This window comes from Oryx dammah, unplaced genomic scaffold, assembly GCF_014754425.2.
Source record: "Oryx dammah isolate SB20612 unplaced genomic scaffold, SCBI_Odam_1.1 HiC_scaffold_8, whole genome shotgun sequence".
NCBI classification, from domain to species: Eukaryota; Metazoa; Chordata; class Mammalia; order Artiodactyla; family Bovidae; genus Oryx; species Oryx dammah.
Window position 1 is genome coordinate 10,314,141 of NW_024070192.1, and position 14,286 is coordinate 10,328,426.

Here is a 14,286-nt window from a genome sequence, read left to right on the forward strand (position 1 = left end):
TGAAATGTTGAATCCTCAGAGGGTCTTTCAGGTCCCCACTCCAGCACTAGAATGAATGTGGTCCCCACTGCCCTCTCCTAAGACACCCACACTTCCTCCCTGGTACATTTGGCAGCTCCTCGCCCAGGTCCATGGGTGGAGCTCCGGGCCATAAGCTCAGTGAAGGAAAGCCTGCCCTGTGTGCCCCAGCCCTGCACAAAGCCGGCACAGGGCAGTCCCTACATATCCTGGTTGTAGAAGTCCATGCAGGGGACCATCTCCATCTCTCAGACTCCAGCCTCTGAGAGGCTCATGAGGGGCGGCACTGTGTGTGGACCCCTCCAGGGTATGGCCCCTCAGATGGGGGAAAGGGCCCAAGAATCTGTACCCTGGGGCCCCACTGCCTCACCGCAGAGGAGGCTGCGGGTGGCTCTGAGACCCTGGGGATCGCCTGACAATAATCCCTCTCGCCAGCCAAGCAGAGTCCTAGGTAGAACCGCCCTCAGCAGTTCAGCAGCTGAAGACAATTTAACTCGGGACATACCAACTATTTGACACCTCCCCTCAGGTAGACGTGGCCAAGATAGAATGCTCTGCCCTCGACCTGCCCTTTGACCTCTGACCACCCTATGGGATAGCTGCAAGACACTATCACCCCAGCTTTCCAGGAAGGAAACCTGGACGTCTCCCTCGATTGCTCCCTTTCCGTCTCCCCAGCATGCAGTCTGGAAGCAAATCCTTCCAGGAGAGCCTCCTAACTACCCACACCTGTCACTCCCCAGCCCCCATCCTGGTTTGGACACCAGCAGTCCCCTCCCTGTGGAGCGCCGCCCCCGCCCCCTTGTCCAGTCCTGCAAAGGGAGGGGCTTGAGTGAAGTTTCTTGTTTTTAATGCTAGATCAGTGTATGTCACTCACATGCTTAAAACCACACCATGGCATTTCCCCCTTGCACTGCACAAGCATGCCAGACTCCATACCGCAGCCACAGGGTGCCGCCCTCCCATCTACTCCCCAGACTGACAACCCCCAGGATCACTCCCTCAGTCATCCTCTGGCCAGGCCCGGCTGATCACCCGCCAGACAGACGCTCTATCTTACTCCCCTGCTTTCCTTCTTTTTGCTGACTCCCACTATTCTGCTGCTTCACTCGTTGGCTCATTTTGTGTGTCCCCAACCAAACTGGAAGAAGCCAAGAGCACCGTCTGTCTCCTTCACTGCCGTGTCCGCACGACTTGGAATGGGACCTGGCTGGCGGAACATGTTTCATAGGGAGTGAGAAAGAGAGACAGAGACAAAGAGACAGATGGAGAGAAAGTGAGTGAGAGAGACAGAAAACTGCACGACGAAATCAGTGGTCCCTCCCGACACTGCCCTCTCCATGAGCACAGCGTAAGGAGGGAGGCCACACTGCTTAGCATCTTGCTGATGAAATCCAACAGTGAGGTTGCGCATGCCTGTACCCTCTGGGGCTCCTTGAGGCCTGAGAAGGAGGGCACAGCAGGCACTAATCCAGGCAGGCACTGCCTGCCCCGCCGCAGGAGCCCCCTTAGCATGGGCAGGAAGGGGAAGAGGTTCTCCCCCAGGCTGGGGAGTCCCCATACACAAGGCCAGCCTCCTGAACCCTGAACCCACAGCCCTGGTCCAAAGGCCTCCCCAAATTATAGTCTGGAGGAAGGGGCCCCACCCGGGTGCTCTGGGACAGAGTGAGCCAGGCACAGGGACCTGGAGTCGCTATGAGAGCTGGGGTTGGGGACAGACACGGGCTTTCCCGATGGACTGAGTCGATTCTGCTCGCCACGCCTTCCAGAATGGCCACCATCCTCCCTGGAAAGACACTTGTGCCCGAAGCGGGAAGGGCAGCGAGCTCAGATCCGCTGTCAATAAAGGCAGATGCGCCCGAGGGCCAGGCCCAGGGCGGTGCAGACACAGCAGCCAGGGGCCGCTCTCTGAGGCTCCTGCACGGTCTCAGTTCAAAGATGCACAGGATAAGAGCTGCTCAGTGACCCTGGGACTTTGCTCTGCTCTTCAGCAGAAAACTTCCCTCAGTACTTGCATCTCTGGCAAACCCATCATGGGAGCCCCAGCTGTCCTCCTCGCTGTGGCCCTGGCCACCCTCCTGGCTCCAGCATCAGGGGCGCCTGTCCGCCAGCAGGCCTCCCGGAACAAGCTGCTCCTGGTATCCTTCGACGGTTTCCGCTGGAACTATGACCAGGACGTGGACACCCCCAACCTGGATGCCATGGCACTGGACGGGGTGAAAGCTCGCTACATGACCCCAGCCTTCATCACCTTGACGAGCCCCTGCCACTTCACTCTGGTCACTGGTGAGTGTTGGCCTCAGATGGGGCTTGGGGTCGTGGGGGTGCAGCCGAGAAACCAGGGAACCCGCAAAGCGAACCGCAATGCGGGCATGGAGTCTAGACCCGGGGGGGCACACAGTGCAAGGGCAATGGTGAGGCCAAGGAGGGGACACCCTCACTGGGCAGACACGACCCGGCCAAAGGGGATGTCAGGAACCCTTACTGTCGGGGGCAAGTGATAGAGGCAGATAAAAAACACCTGGAGGTCTCATCGTAAGTGGGGACCACACCCAGGGTGGCATCCCAGGAGGGCTTTTGGTGGAGGTGTGTGGCCAGGATTCAGAAAGGCAGGAGAGTTGAGCCTGAGGCTCCTCCTCTTTCCACTGCTTGCTCCCAGCCACCCTCGAACCCACCATTGCTCTATTTAGGCCAGAAGCCTAAAATCCAGGTGTCACCGAGCCACACTCCCTCCAAAGGCTGGAAGGGACGATCCTTCCCACCTGTCCCAGCTTCTGGGGACCCAGGCGATCCTGGACTTGTGGCCGCAGCTCTCCAGTCCCTGCCCCCTGTCACACGGCCATCTCCCCTCTGTGCATCTCTCCTCTTCTTGTTAAGGACACCGGTCATTGGATTTAGGGCCCACCTGATCAGGAATGCCCTCATCTTTTTTTTTATACATAATTTTATTTGTTTATTTTTTTACTGCACTGGGTCTTCATTGCTGCACGTGGGCTTTCTCTAGTTGCAGTGAGCAGGGGCTACTCCTCACTCAGTGCCGTGAGCTTCTCATTGTGGGGGCTTTTCTTGCTGCAGAGCACAGGCTCTAGGCGCCCAGGCTTCAGTAGTGGCAGCATGCAGCCTCAGTAATTGTGGCTCACAGGCTCCGGAGTGGTGGTGGCACACAGGCTTAGCTGCTCCGCAGCATATGGGATCTTCCCAGACCAGGGACTGAACCCATGTCCCCTGCATTGGAGGGCTTCCCCAGTAGCTCAGTCAGTAAAGAATCCGCCTGCAATGCAGGAGACCCTGGTTCGATTCCTTGGTAGGAAAGATCCCCTGGAGAAGAGGTAGGCTACCCACTCCAACATCCTTGGGCTTCCCTTGTGGCTCGGCTGGAAAAGAATCCGCCTGCCACGCGGGAGATATGGGTTCGATCCCTGGGTTGGGAAGATCCCCTGGAGAAGGGAAAGGCTACCCACTCAAGTATTACGGCCTGGAGAATTCCATGGACTGTATAGTCCATGGGGTCACAAAGAGTCGGACATGACTGAGCGACTTTAACTTTCCCTTTCCCCTGCATTGGCAGGCAGATTCTTTACCACCATGCCACCAGGGAAGTCCCCAGGATGCTGCCACCTTAACAAAACTAATGACATCTGCAAAGACTTCATTTCCAAACAAGGTCACATTCAGAGGCTCTGGGTGGACATGACTTTGAAAGTGAAACTGTTAGTCACTCAGTCGTGTGACTCTTTGCGACCGCATGGTCTATCCATGGAATTCTCTAGGCAAGAATACTGGAGTGGGTTGTCATTCCCTTCTCCAGGGGATCTTCCCAACCCAGGGAATGAACCAGGGTTTCCTGCATCGCAGGCAGATCTTTTTTACCATCTGAGCTGCCAGGGAAGCATGACTTTAAGGCATGTCACTCATACAGACAGCTTATTCTCACACCAGCATTTTCATGACCAAGGCCCCTTCCACACGCAAGCAGAGGCCCCTGGTGCTCCCTTTTGCATATCACCTCCTTACTTACCACATGACAATGGGGAACACAAAGGAAGGAGGTGGACTCTTCAACACCCCTCTTCTTTTACTTTCTGAACTCACATGGAGGCTACTGCTGCTGCTAAGTCGCTTCAGTCGTGTCCGACTCTGTGCGACCCCAGAGACGACAGCCCACCAGGCTCCCCCGTCCCTGGGATTTTCCAGGCAAGAACACTGGGCATTGCCATGAAATAATTTTTGTTTAATTTTTGAGGAAACACCACACTGCTTTTCATAGCAGCTGCACCGTTTCACATTCCTACCAACAGTGCACAAGGCTTCCAACAGTGCTTTTTGGGGTTTGGTGGTTTTTTTAAAGTTTATTTATTTATTTATTTGGCTGTGTCAGGTCTTAGTTGTCATACACCGGGTCTTTGTTGCGTCATGTGGGATCTCTCGTCGCAGAACGCAGATTCCCTAGCTGTGGCTCGAGGGCTCAGGAGCTGCGGTGCATGGGCTTAGCGGCCCTGCGGCATGTGGGATCTTAGTTCCCTGACCAGGGATCAAACCCACGTACCCTGAATTGCGAGGTGGAATCTTAACTATTGGACCACCAGGGAAATCCTGAAAAAAATAAGTTAAAAAAGACACTTTCTCTTGGTTCATTTATCTTCCTGCCTGAGATTCTATTTCATGGTTGGGCCATAATTGATTTAATTAGTTCTCTCCAGATAGCCAGCCAGGTTGTTCCCAATCTTTTGCTAAAACCAACGAGGCTGCAAACGATATCCCGGAACGTGTGCATTTACGCCTTTGTAAGAGTTCAGCAGCAGGATAAACTGCTCTAAGTGGAAGCAGAATCTCTGGGCCGGTGTACGTGGCTGTGGTGGCCCAGCCCGGTTCCCAGGGCCACGTGTGCTTCCCCGCCCCCTTCCCTGGCTGTGCCCTCCCTTCCACCACCCCCCTCTGCCATCCCACAGGCAAATACGTCGAGAACCATGGGGTGGTTCACAACATGTTCTACAACACAAGCAGCAAGCTGAAGTGGCCCTACCACACCACACTGGGCATCCAGAGATGGTGGGACAACGGCAGCTTACCCATCTGGATCACTGCCCAGAGGCAGGTAATGCTGCACCCACGCCCACTTGGACAGACGGAGGAGGCGGGAGGGGGACCTGGCCGAGCAGGCCGTGTCCATGGCATGCCCACGGGACGTCCAGGCCGTGTCCATGGCATGCCCACGGGACGTCCACGGCGGGACCCGGGAGTTGAGTGCTCCCAGCTTGGGAGAGGTGCTGGGTGGGGCCCCATGGGAGATGGAACCAGGTGCCCATGAGGACCCACCAATGTCTGCACAGGCAGCCCTGTCCTCCCTGGGACCCAGAGGGATTGTTGCATCCAAACTGGGCTTCGGCACTGGTGAGAAGGGGGCCACAGGGAAAATAATGTCACTCCACTAACAGGCAGGGAACAATGAAATAGCTTCATCCTGGATCCCCTCTCAGGGCCTGGCAGTCGAATTCTAAAGGGTGAAAGATAAGAGTAAGAGGTGGGTCATCCCAGTGAAAAGCCCAGAACCCCAGCCTCTTGCAATGCTCTGGGCTTCCTGACAACAAACTCAAATGGATGATTTCAAGGTGAGCCCAGAATAAACTTCACAGGCAGGGCATCCAACTCACATCTGAGTCCCCTCACTTCAGAAGGAGCTACCAGACACCAGGCTTGCTTGCAGAAAGCGTAGCCGAGAACTGACATCTCAAGGTGGATATGATGACCTGAGGCAGTGGACAGATGGCAGCAAGGACAGATGGATCTGTAAACAAAACAGCAATTGGTTTATGGAAAGACAGACGGATGGCCAGGTTGAAGGTTAGAAGGGCAGGCAATAGAGGGGCTGATGGATGCATGGCAGGAGAGGCCGGGCTGCAGGTCGTACGGGAGAGCTCACAGAGCGGCGCCCTGACCTACGGCCACGGTGATGATGAGGACACAGCATATCTGGGGACACTTTTATATCCACTATCTGATTAGTGCTGAGTCCACTGGCCTCTATAAAATCAGTATCAGCCCTAATAACAGAAGATAAGAGCTATGAAAGGTCTTTCAGAAAATACGAAGGCCCGTGGCTGCAGGCAGGAGCAGGGATGGGTGAGCGTGCAGTCTGGGGGCAGGCGGTCTGGGCAGATGTTTCAGCAGGGGACAAGTGGGGGGAGGCCCACGGCCCTAATTCCACCTTCCCCGCACAGGGCCTGAAGACCGGTTCCTTCTTCTACCCCGGCGGGAATGTCACCTACCAAGGCGAGGCCGTGACGCTGAGCCGGAAGCAAGGCATCCTACACAACTACAAGGACGAGGCGGAGTGGAGGGCCAACATCGACACGGTGATGAAGTGGTTCACGGACGAGGGCCTGGACCTGGTCACCCTCTACTTCGGAGAGCCGGACTCCACAGGCCACAGGTACGGCCCCGAGTCCCAGGAGAGGAAGGAGATAGTGATGCAGGTGGACAGGACCGTGGGCTACCTCCGGGACAGCATCAGGAAGAGCGGCCTGGAGAGCAGCCTTGACCTGCTCATCGTGTCCGACCACGGCATGACCACCGTCAACAAGACGGCCAGCGACCTGGTGGAGTTCCACAAGTTCTCCAACTTCAGCTTCAAGGACATTGAGTTCGAGCTCCTAGACTACGGACCAAACGGGATGCTGCTCCCCAAGGAAGGAATGCTGGAGAAGGTGTACGCGGCCCTCAAGGACGCCCACCCCAGACTCCACGTCTACAAGAAGGAGTTCTTCCCCAAATCCCTCCACTACGCCAATCACTCCCGGGTCACCCCTCTGCTTATGTTCAGTGACCCAGGTTACGTCATCCACGGGGTGAGTTCCAGGGTACAGGCACGTCTCTGCCCTGCTGAGTCTCTCTCCGGTTCTGTAGAAAGTACTCCCCTGTTTCTAGTCAGACCCCAACTTGAGGCGTGTCAGCCTCCAAAGGGACACACCCACACCATGCGACAGGAATTGGGGTGTGTACATGCATTGCATACCTGTGTGCATGGGTGTGCATGCATACGTGTGTTTGTGTGTGCACATGCGTGTATAGGGTAAAGTGGGAAGGCTAACTGTAAAAGTGACACAGAAGAGGTGAGAGAGCTCAGGGAGGCTGAGAGGGAAGCAATATGCAGAGCAGGGGCAGGATTCTAGGGAAGAAGTACTGAAGTGTGGGCACCCAGCCATGGAAAGAAGCCCAGGGTGTGTCCCTGGCTGAAGCTCCACCCCGTTTACGCGGGTCTCCATTCATGTCTCTGGGTCTTCGCTGAGGCTCCTTCTTTGGGCCACTGATCTTTGCGGCTGAGAATTCAGAGACACAGAGGCTCAGAATCTTTCCCACCCCCCCACCCCGGCATTCGAACTCCCTCCAGCGGTCCTCTGCAACCCAGGGCCCAGCAGGTGGTGCTCCTGGAGAGGGTGGGGAGGGCTGGGAGGGTCAGCACAAACTCACTCAGGACCCTCCCTCCTGGCAGAGAGTGAACGTGCAGTTCAACAACGGGGAGCACGGCTTCAACAATGAGGTCATGGACATGAAGACCATCTTCCGGGCCGTGGGCCCCAGCTTTAAGAAGGGCCTGGAGGTGGAGCCCTTTGAGAGCATCCACGTGTACGAGCTCATGTGCAAACTGCTGGGCATCGTGCCAGAGGCCAACGATGGGCTCCTCAGCACCCTACTGCCTATTCTCCAGGAGACCACCACGACCCCCTCAGGTGTGCCTCCAGGCAGCTGCAGGGGATGGGGGCCTGCAGAGCCACAACCAGGGTGCCCCACCAGCCAGTTGGTGTCACCTGCTCCTTCCTGTCCCTGGCTCCTGGGAACATCTGGAGTCCCTGACATCCCCATGGCACCTGGCGCCGCACTTTGTGCACCTCGGCTGCATATGCAGGAGAGCCGGTGGGCGTGAGCAGCCTAGTTTAACCTGGGGAGGCTGAGGGCCAGAGGAGCTGGCAGTTTGCCCACTGCACAGGCCACCTCCAGGCTGCATGGCCACGTGAGGACTCCTTCCTGGAGTCTTCCTCTGTCAGCCTCCCCAACACACATCCTTGCCCCAACCCTGACCCATCTCAGGAGCAAAGGTCACCCAGGCGCTGGCACGGTGGCAGCTCTTGGGGGCACCTGCCTAGGGATGGGCAGGCCTCACTGGGCAGGGGCTGTGAGGGGTCACACAGAACACAAGCCAGGAGGTCAGTGCAGCTGGAGCAAGTGAACAAGGCGGGGGGAGGGGGTGGGTGCGGGGTAGTGTGTGATGAAACCAGGGAGCTTGTGGGGGTGGCCTGGGGACACTTCGCCTGCCATTAAAGAGTCAGGGTGAGGGACATGCTCTCATTTCTCTCGTTCACCAATCCTTTGATTTTCCTTAGGGTCTGCCCTCCTGCCAAGTGGCTGGCCTCCCTTGGTGACGGGACTGCTGGTGGCTGCAACTCTCCTGGTTGAGGTCGCATAACACCCCCTGCGCAAGGTCAGAGACCCAGGAGGTGGAGCTGTGAGGAAGCTGGAGTCATTCTGCACCCCTGGGCCCCTACCTGCACCCACCCTGTGCCCTCCTAGGTCCAGCTGAGGGTCAGGAATTCCCACAGGGGCGCTCCTCAGTCTCCGCTTGACACGGGTGCCCCAGGCACTGTCTGTCCCCACCCAAATTCCCTCTACTCCCTGCCTCCAGGCCTGTCTGCTTCATCTCCTCCACCTGCTCCATCTCCTCCACCTCCCCCTGCCCCATCCCTTCTTCCCAACCCAACACACACCTGTCCTTCCAGGCCCACCTCTTCCAGGAAGCCTCCAGAAGCGGCAAACAGGGTCTGAGCCTACTCCTGCTGTGATGATCTACTGGATATGGATGGGCCTCTCTCCTCAGAAGACATGGGACCAGGCCTACATGCCTCCGTGTCCCCACAGCCCCAGCCCAGGCTTGGCTATGATGATGCTGGCAATCTGACCCCTGCCCAGGTTTAGATCATCCCTGGGGGCATAATCTCGCTCACTGGCCCACGGCCCCCAGACTCCCAAGATGCCCCCAAACCTTCCCTCCCCCTCCCTCTCCTTCAACCCCCCTTTCGGCCTCCTCCCCTCCTCTTACAGCAGAACCAGCTCCATGACAGCAGCGGACAGGGAGGGGGGCATGGCTGGGGGAGGGGTCACTGAGTAAACGGTGATGGGGAGGGGGGTACCCGAGTGCCCACTTGGGAAGGTGCAGCAGGCCTGCTGGTGGTTGCAATAGGACTGAAGCCTCAATCACTCAGACCCCAAACTCCAGCTCCAGTGGGCGATGAGGAGGCTCTGCCCTGGAGCCCCCAGCCCTGAGTCCATATACCTCCGGCGCAGGGGCCATCTCCATCTGAGCTGACCAGGAGTCCTGCACCCAGCCCACCAGGAGTACACCGCCAGGCAGAAAGCACGGATGGGAATAAAGGACCCCACTGGCTGTTACCAAAACACAGTGACCAATGTGGGTGCAACTTTTTATTCTAAAGCCTGCTGGTTTCTTACAGCCTTCCCACTTGGATCCAGGGTATAATAAACTCCTATTTTCTTAGGAGGCTGACAAACACAGGGAACCTACCCATTCTTGTTGGGAACGGGCCCTGGTTGGACTGCCAGCAAAAGCTGGTAAAGGGTGGACTCCCCATTAGAAAGCAAAGAGGGGATGAGAACTGATAGGAAACCAGAACTCTATGCCACATTGCTTAACTAAAGAAAAAAATGCTGCAAATGGTAGAATGCAATTGTGGGGAAGGGGAGGGGGGTGTGTGTGATGGAAGTCTACACATAAGACATAACCTTGGAGAAGTTTCAAGAAAAGGTGAGCATTGACTGGTCTCAGAGCGGACCTGGGTGGCCAGGCCAGGGGCAGGGGGCCAATGTCCAGTGCCTTGGACTCGGTCAGTACTGAGCCACTTCAGGGACTGTGCACTCACAACAGCTTTCAAGAGCATGGCCTTTGGAGTCAGACCAAGTACTGCTCCAGTTTGTCCCCATGGCCTAAGGGGAGTAGTTCACCTCCCCCAGACTCAGTTTCCTCATCTGGAAAAATGGGATAATAAGGAGGTGTCCACGTCTCTGAGGTTACCCCAGGACGAAGCACCGAGGCAGGTGGTTCTTAGATAGTAGCCTTGGGGATAATGAAAACCCTACTATGGGAGATGCTAAAGTTGTCCAATTCAGCTCTTGCATATAAATCCAGCTGTAACAATGAGACACATTCTTTGAAGGACGGGTTTGTCAGGATCTGCCGATTCCTTGTCTATGAATCCCTCTTCTCCCTTGCCCGCACCTCTTGCTTCTACCTGCAGTTTGAGCCCCATCTCCGTCTGCAGGATCCATCCCAACCTGCCCTCCAAAGCTGCCTAACCACCAGCCTGGGGCTGGAGTCCTGCCTGACCGGAAAGGCCCTGCGTCTCCCTGGCCCTGCATCCCATAGTTGTCCTGGAAGGACTACCCCACCCCCACCATGTGCAGCCCTACTGGGATACCCAGGCCCTCCTGACTGCCCACACCAGCTTCCGAATCTGGACAGGCCCAAATCAGGCTGGAGGGAACCGGTGGGTGGGGCATCCCTTCGCATCCCTGTGCATGGAGCAGTGAGCGCTCAGAGATGCCAGCGTAACCGCCATGACCCCCATCTCCAAGAGACACCCAACCTTTCACCAATAGCCCACAACGACCATGGTCACGCTAGCCTACTTTCTAGGGATGAGCCAACAGATATTCTAAGAATCACTCTCGATCGGCTTTTTCAAACAGAAAAGGAAAAGAGAGAGAAAAGAGACAAAAATAATCTGCCCTGGCCCACATTAAGTATTCTGCTACCACAGATGTCTGTCATCCCCAGAGCACCCCAAAAATGTCCCGGCAGTTGACTAACACTGAATAAACTTCTTGCATCAGGAACATGGGAGCTGAGACAGGCTGTGAGCAGTGGGCTGATTCCCATCTATGCAGCTGGGGGTGGGCTGGGGGGTGGGGGACACCACCCTGAGCAGATGACGGGTTCAAACAGCTCCTGAACTCTGACACTCACTAACTCAACATTCTGCAGCCCTGGACAGGTTCTCACCTCTGGGCCTCAGTTTCCTCATCTGTAAAATCAGAACCAATAGCAGCACTTGTCTAATGAGGTGGTCTCAATGATGAAATTAGTATTTGCAAACTCTTTAAAACAGGGTGTGGCCCACAGAAGGCCCATGTGTTACGTTTTAGGAGTTATATAAAGAGGGTATCACAGAGTGAGAAAGTCACACTGCCTTCCTTTTCATCTCCAAACCTTCTTGTTTCTCTAACAGAAAGTTGCTGCTTGCTGATAATAAATCTTAAACACCTCCCTCTAGCACAGAGAGAAGACCCAGGCTCAGAACTCTGGTGGGCAACCATGTCAGGGTGGAGTGTTACAACCCTGTTATTTGCCTTATATTTGTTTTTATGATCACCTTCAGCTTGGGTGAATGCTACTGATTTTCCATTTGTGTCTGTTATTTTCTAAGTTTTTTCCTTTTAAAAGTAACTTAAGTGAAAAAGAGTGAGTTGATTTAAGGAAAAATGCTGACTGGTAGACACAACAAAACAAAAATAATAAAGGAGGTTTTCCAGAGTCAGGATAACCACTCTGGTTGTCCACGCCCCTCCCGCCTCCCCTCCCTTCCCACAGCGTGGCCAGCCCAGGACGCTTCTGGAGGGCAGCACTCAGCCTCCCCAAGGCCAGTGTCCAAAGACTGCCCCCCGACCCCTCCACAAAAGTACACTGGATTTCCACCAGGCCCTGCACCCTTCTCAGTACCTATCAGAGGAAATCAGGACTCCACGGAAAACTAATGTTGCAGTTCTCTGTACAAAGTTCATTTTACTTTAGCCTGACTAAAAAGGTCTGGAGAAAACCCCAGCTGAAACAAAGCCATGCACTGCATTCTCGAGCCACATGGGCATGACTGGGGACTCTCTTACATATCAGCCACGCACAACTTCCTGTTTTCTCAGAGCCTTTGTTGAATTTGGCCAGTCCAGCTGCTGGCAGTAATGGATGAAACGTTCCCGAGTAATGACCGGGTAGTTCATGCCTGGCTGGGTGTATGATTGGGACACTGAAAGCCCCCTTTGTCAAGAAGCCCCATTCTTTAGAGTCAGTCCTGCACGCTCTCACCAGGAGGCGGCGCTCTTGGGCTCCTCAACACCCCTTGAAGTCTTTCTCAAGCCGCTTCTGAAGTTGAAATTCCGAACCTCCTGTTACTCCAACTTCTTCTACTCCTCCTTCTCTGAAGTAGCCGCACTCCTCAGACCAGCCTTGGGGATGTGGCCAAGAAGTATTTATGCTTCATCTAGTTTTAGATGGATCCCCAAGCAAAACACAGGATGTTCAGAAAAAAGAGCTAGAACTTTTCCCGCTAGGTTTGTTTTAGAATCCCATGATGGGAGGGATCATGCAGCCCCGCGTTTAGCACAAGGGTCACCGGGATCAGTGCTTCTCACATTGGTAGGTCTGGAAGCGGCCTGAGAATTTACATTTCTCACTAGATTCTGATGCTGCTGGCCCTGGCGCTACACTTGAGCATCTTTGCACTAGATAAAGGTTATGAATGAATGAAGGAAAAGTGACCTAGACCAACCTCCTCCCGTTACACAGGATAAGAACTGAGGTGGCATCGCCCACCGGCTGGCTCTGAACAGAGGTGGGAGGGGAGTACAGGTGTATCAAGGCTAGTAGGCCTGGCCAGTCTTTTCCCACAAAGGCTCTACTGGATGGGAGTGAAGTCTGCTTTCCAGAACCTGTGAGCTGCTCCCCTCTCCACTGAAGAGAAGCCTGTGCCAAACACCGGGCCTCCCTTCAGCCCTTCCCAGGTTTTTCATTTGTCCTGGGACCCAACAAGAGCACCTGCGGGTCATAAAACCCGATAACTGCCTGTGAGGCTCCCGGCCACCTTTAGAACGCGGGGGTTCGTCTTCCCTGAGCATGATCCGAGGCGCCAAAGACTTGCTGCGCCTTCACACCTGGAAGCAGCAAGGGCTTCCTTGCTGGGAGGTGAGACAGCAGGAATCCTTCGGGCCCCGCCCCAGGCCTGCCGAGCGCCCGAGTGAGGACCCCGGGTCCCCCAGGCAACCGAGGAGGCGGCGTGTCCAGTATCCAGCCTGGGCCCTTCATCAGATGCCTCCCCCACCCACCACCCGCCCACCTCCGCCGCGGGAGCATCTGTTTCCATGGTTACCTGCCGCACTCGGTCCAGCCCGAGCTGGTGGTCCTGCGCGCGGCAGGCAGAGGTCCGCTGAGCCCCAAGCCGGGAGCGCAGCCCAAACCAGATGGGAAGCGAACCCGGAGCGCTGCAAATGCTCGCTGTACACTATCACAAGCAACTGCGACGCTCCACACTCACCTCACCCGCACGTCGCATGTAACATATCCCACCCTCTACACACACCCCACATACACACAAAACACGCCACACACACGCAGACGCACTCCATACGTGTTGAGCACACTGCATGCACCTCATACAAAACACCATCTTACTCCACATCCCAGCCACATACGCACAAATACACGTACAACATACAAACGTGCGCGCGCGCACACACACACCCCACACTCGCTTGGGACCCGGACATCAGAGGATACGCGCTCCGAACAGGCGCCCCCTACCCACGCCATCCACATGTACAGCCCGCGGCCGGGTAGCACCCTTGCCCGCGCACGCGCAGCAAGCTGGTGCGCCCCTCCCCTTTGTGATCGGTGGGCAGTGGGTTCCTTGACTCTTTCTGCAGTTCGACCTTGAAGGATCACTTCATGGGCAGAGCAGCACCCTGGGTCGCGCACCCCAGGTGGGACGGTCTGCGCGGCGACCCCGGACCCCACTACTCTTTATCCCGCCCGGAGCGCCCTGGCCCCGGCATCTCCTAATGGCCAAAGCGCAGCGGGCGGGTCTGAGGCTGTCTGGGTCTGGCCGCCCGGGGGCGCGTTTCCAGGGAGAGCTTGCCAGAGGCTGAGCCTGGGCCCCACCCCCGCCCAACCACCAGTACAGGGACGCCGCCTCCTCACCCCATCACACCTCCGGAGGTTGTCCTTCCTTCCATCCCACAAGGCAAAGGAAGGTGGTGAATCTCCCTGCAGGAGAGAGACCCAGACCACTCGCGTAACCCCACTGCCAAGACAGCAAGTCGCTAAGGCCGGGAGTCTTTAGCATCAGGAGGAGAATTTAATCTGGTCATTTTTGTTTTGTTATGTTTTTGATGATAAATCACTGTGACTTTTGGCTTAAATCTCCAAGAAGTTCA

General features: G+C 55.9%; 1 protein-coding gene across 1 annotated transcript in view; it reads left to right on the forward strand.

The window, feature by feature from the left end:
* Nucleotides 1-2,051: 2,051 nt before the first annotated feature.
* The window catches only part of ENPP7 (ectonucleotide pyrophosphatase/phosphodiesterase 7), a 43,095-nt gene continuing 30,860 nt past the window's right edge, over nt 2,052-14,286 (forward strand). The window contains exons 1-4 of the mRNA XM_040244322.1: nt 2,052-2,304; nt 4,968-5,113; nt 6,237-6,863; nt 7,508-7,747. Of these exons, the coding sequence (XP_040100256.1) occupies nt 2,052-2,304; nt 4,968-5,113; nt 6,237-6,863; nt 7,508-7,747 (1,266 nt within the window). The remainder of the gene's footprint in view (nt 2,305-4,967; nt 5,114-6,236; nt 6,864-7,507; nt 7,748-14,286) is intronic.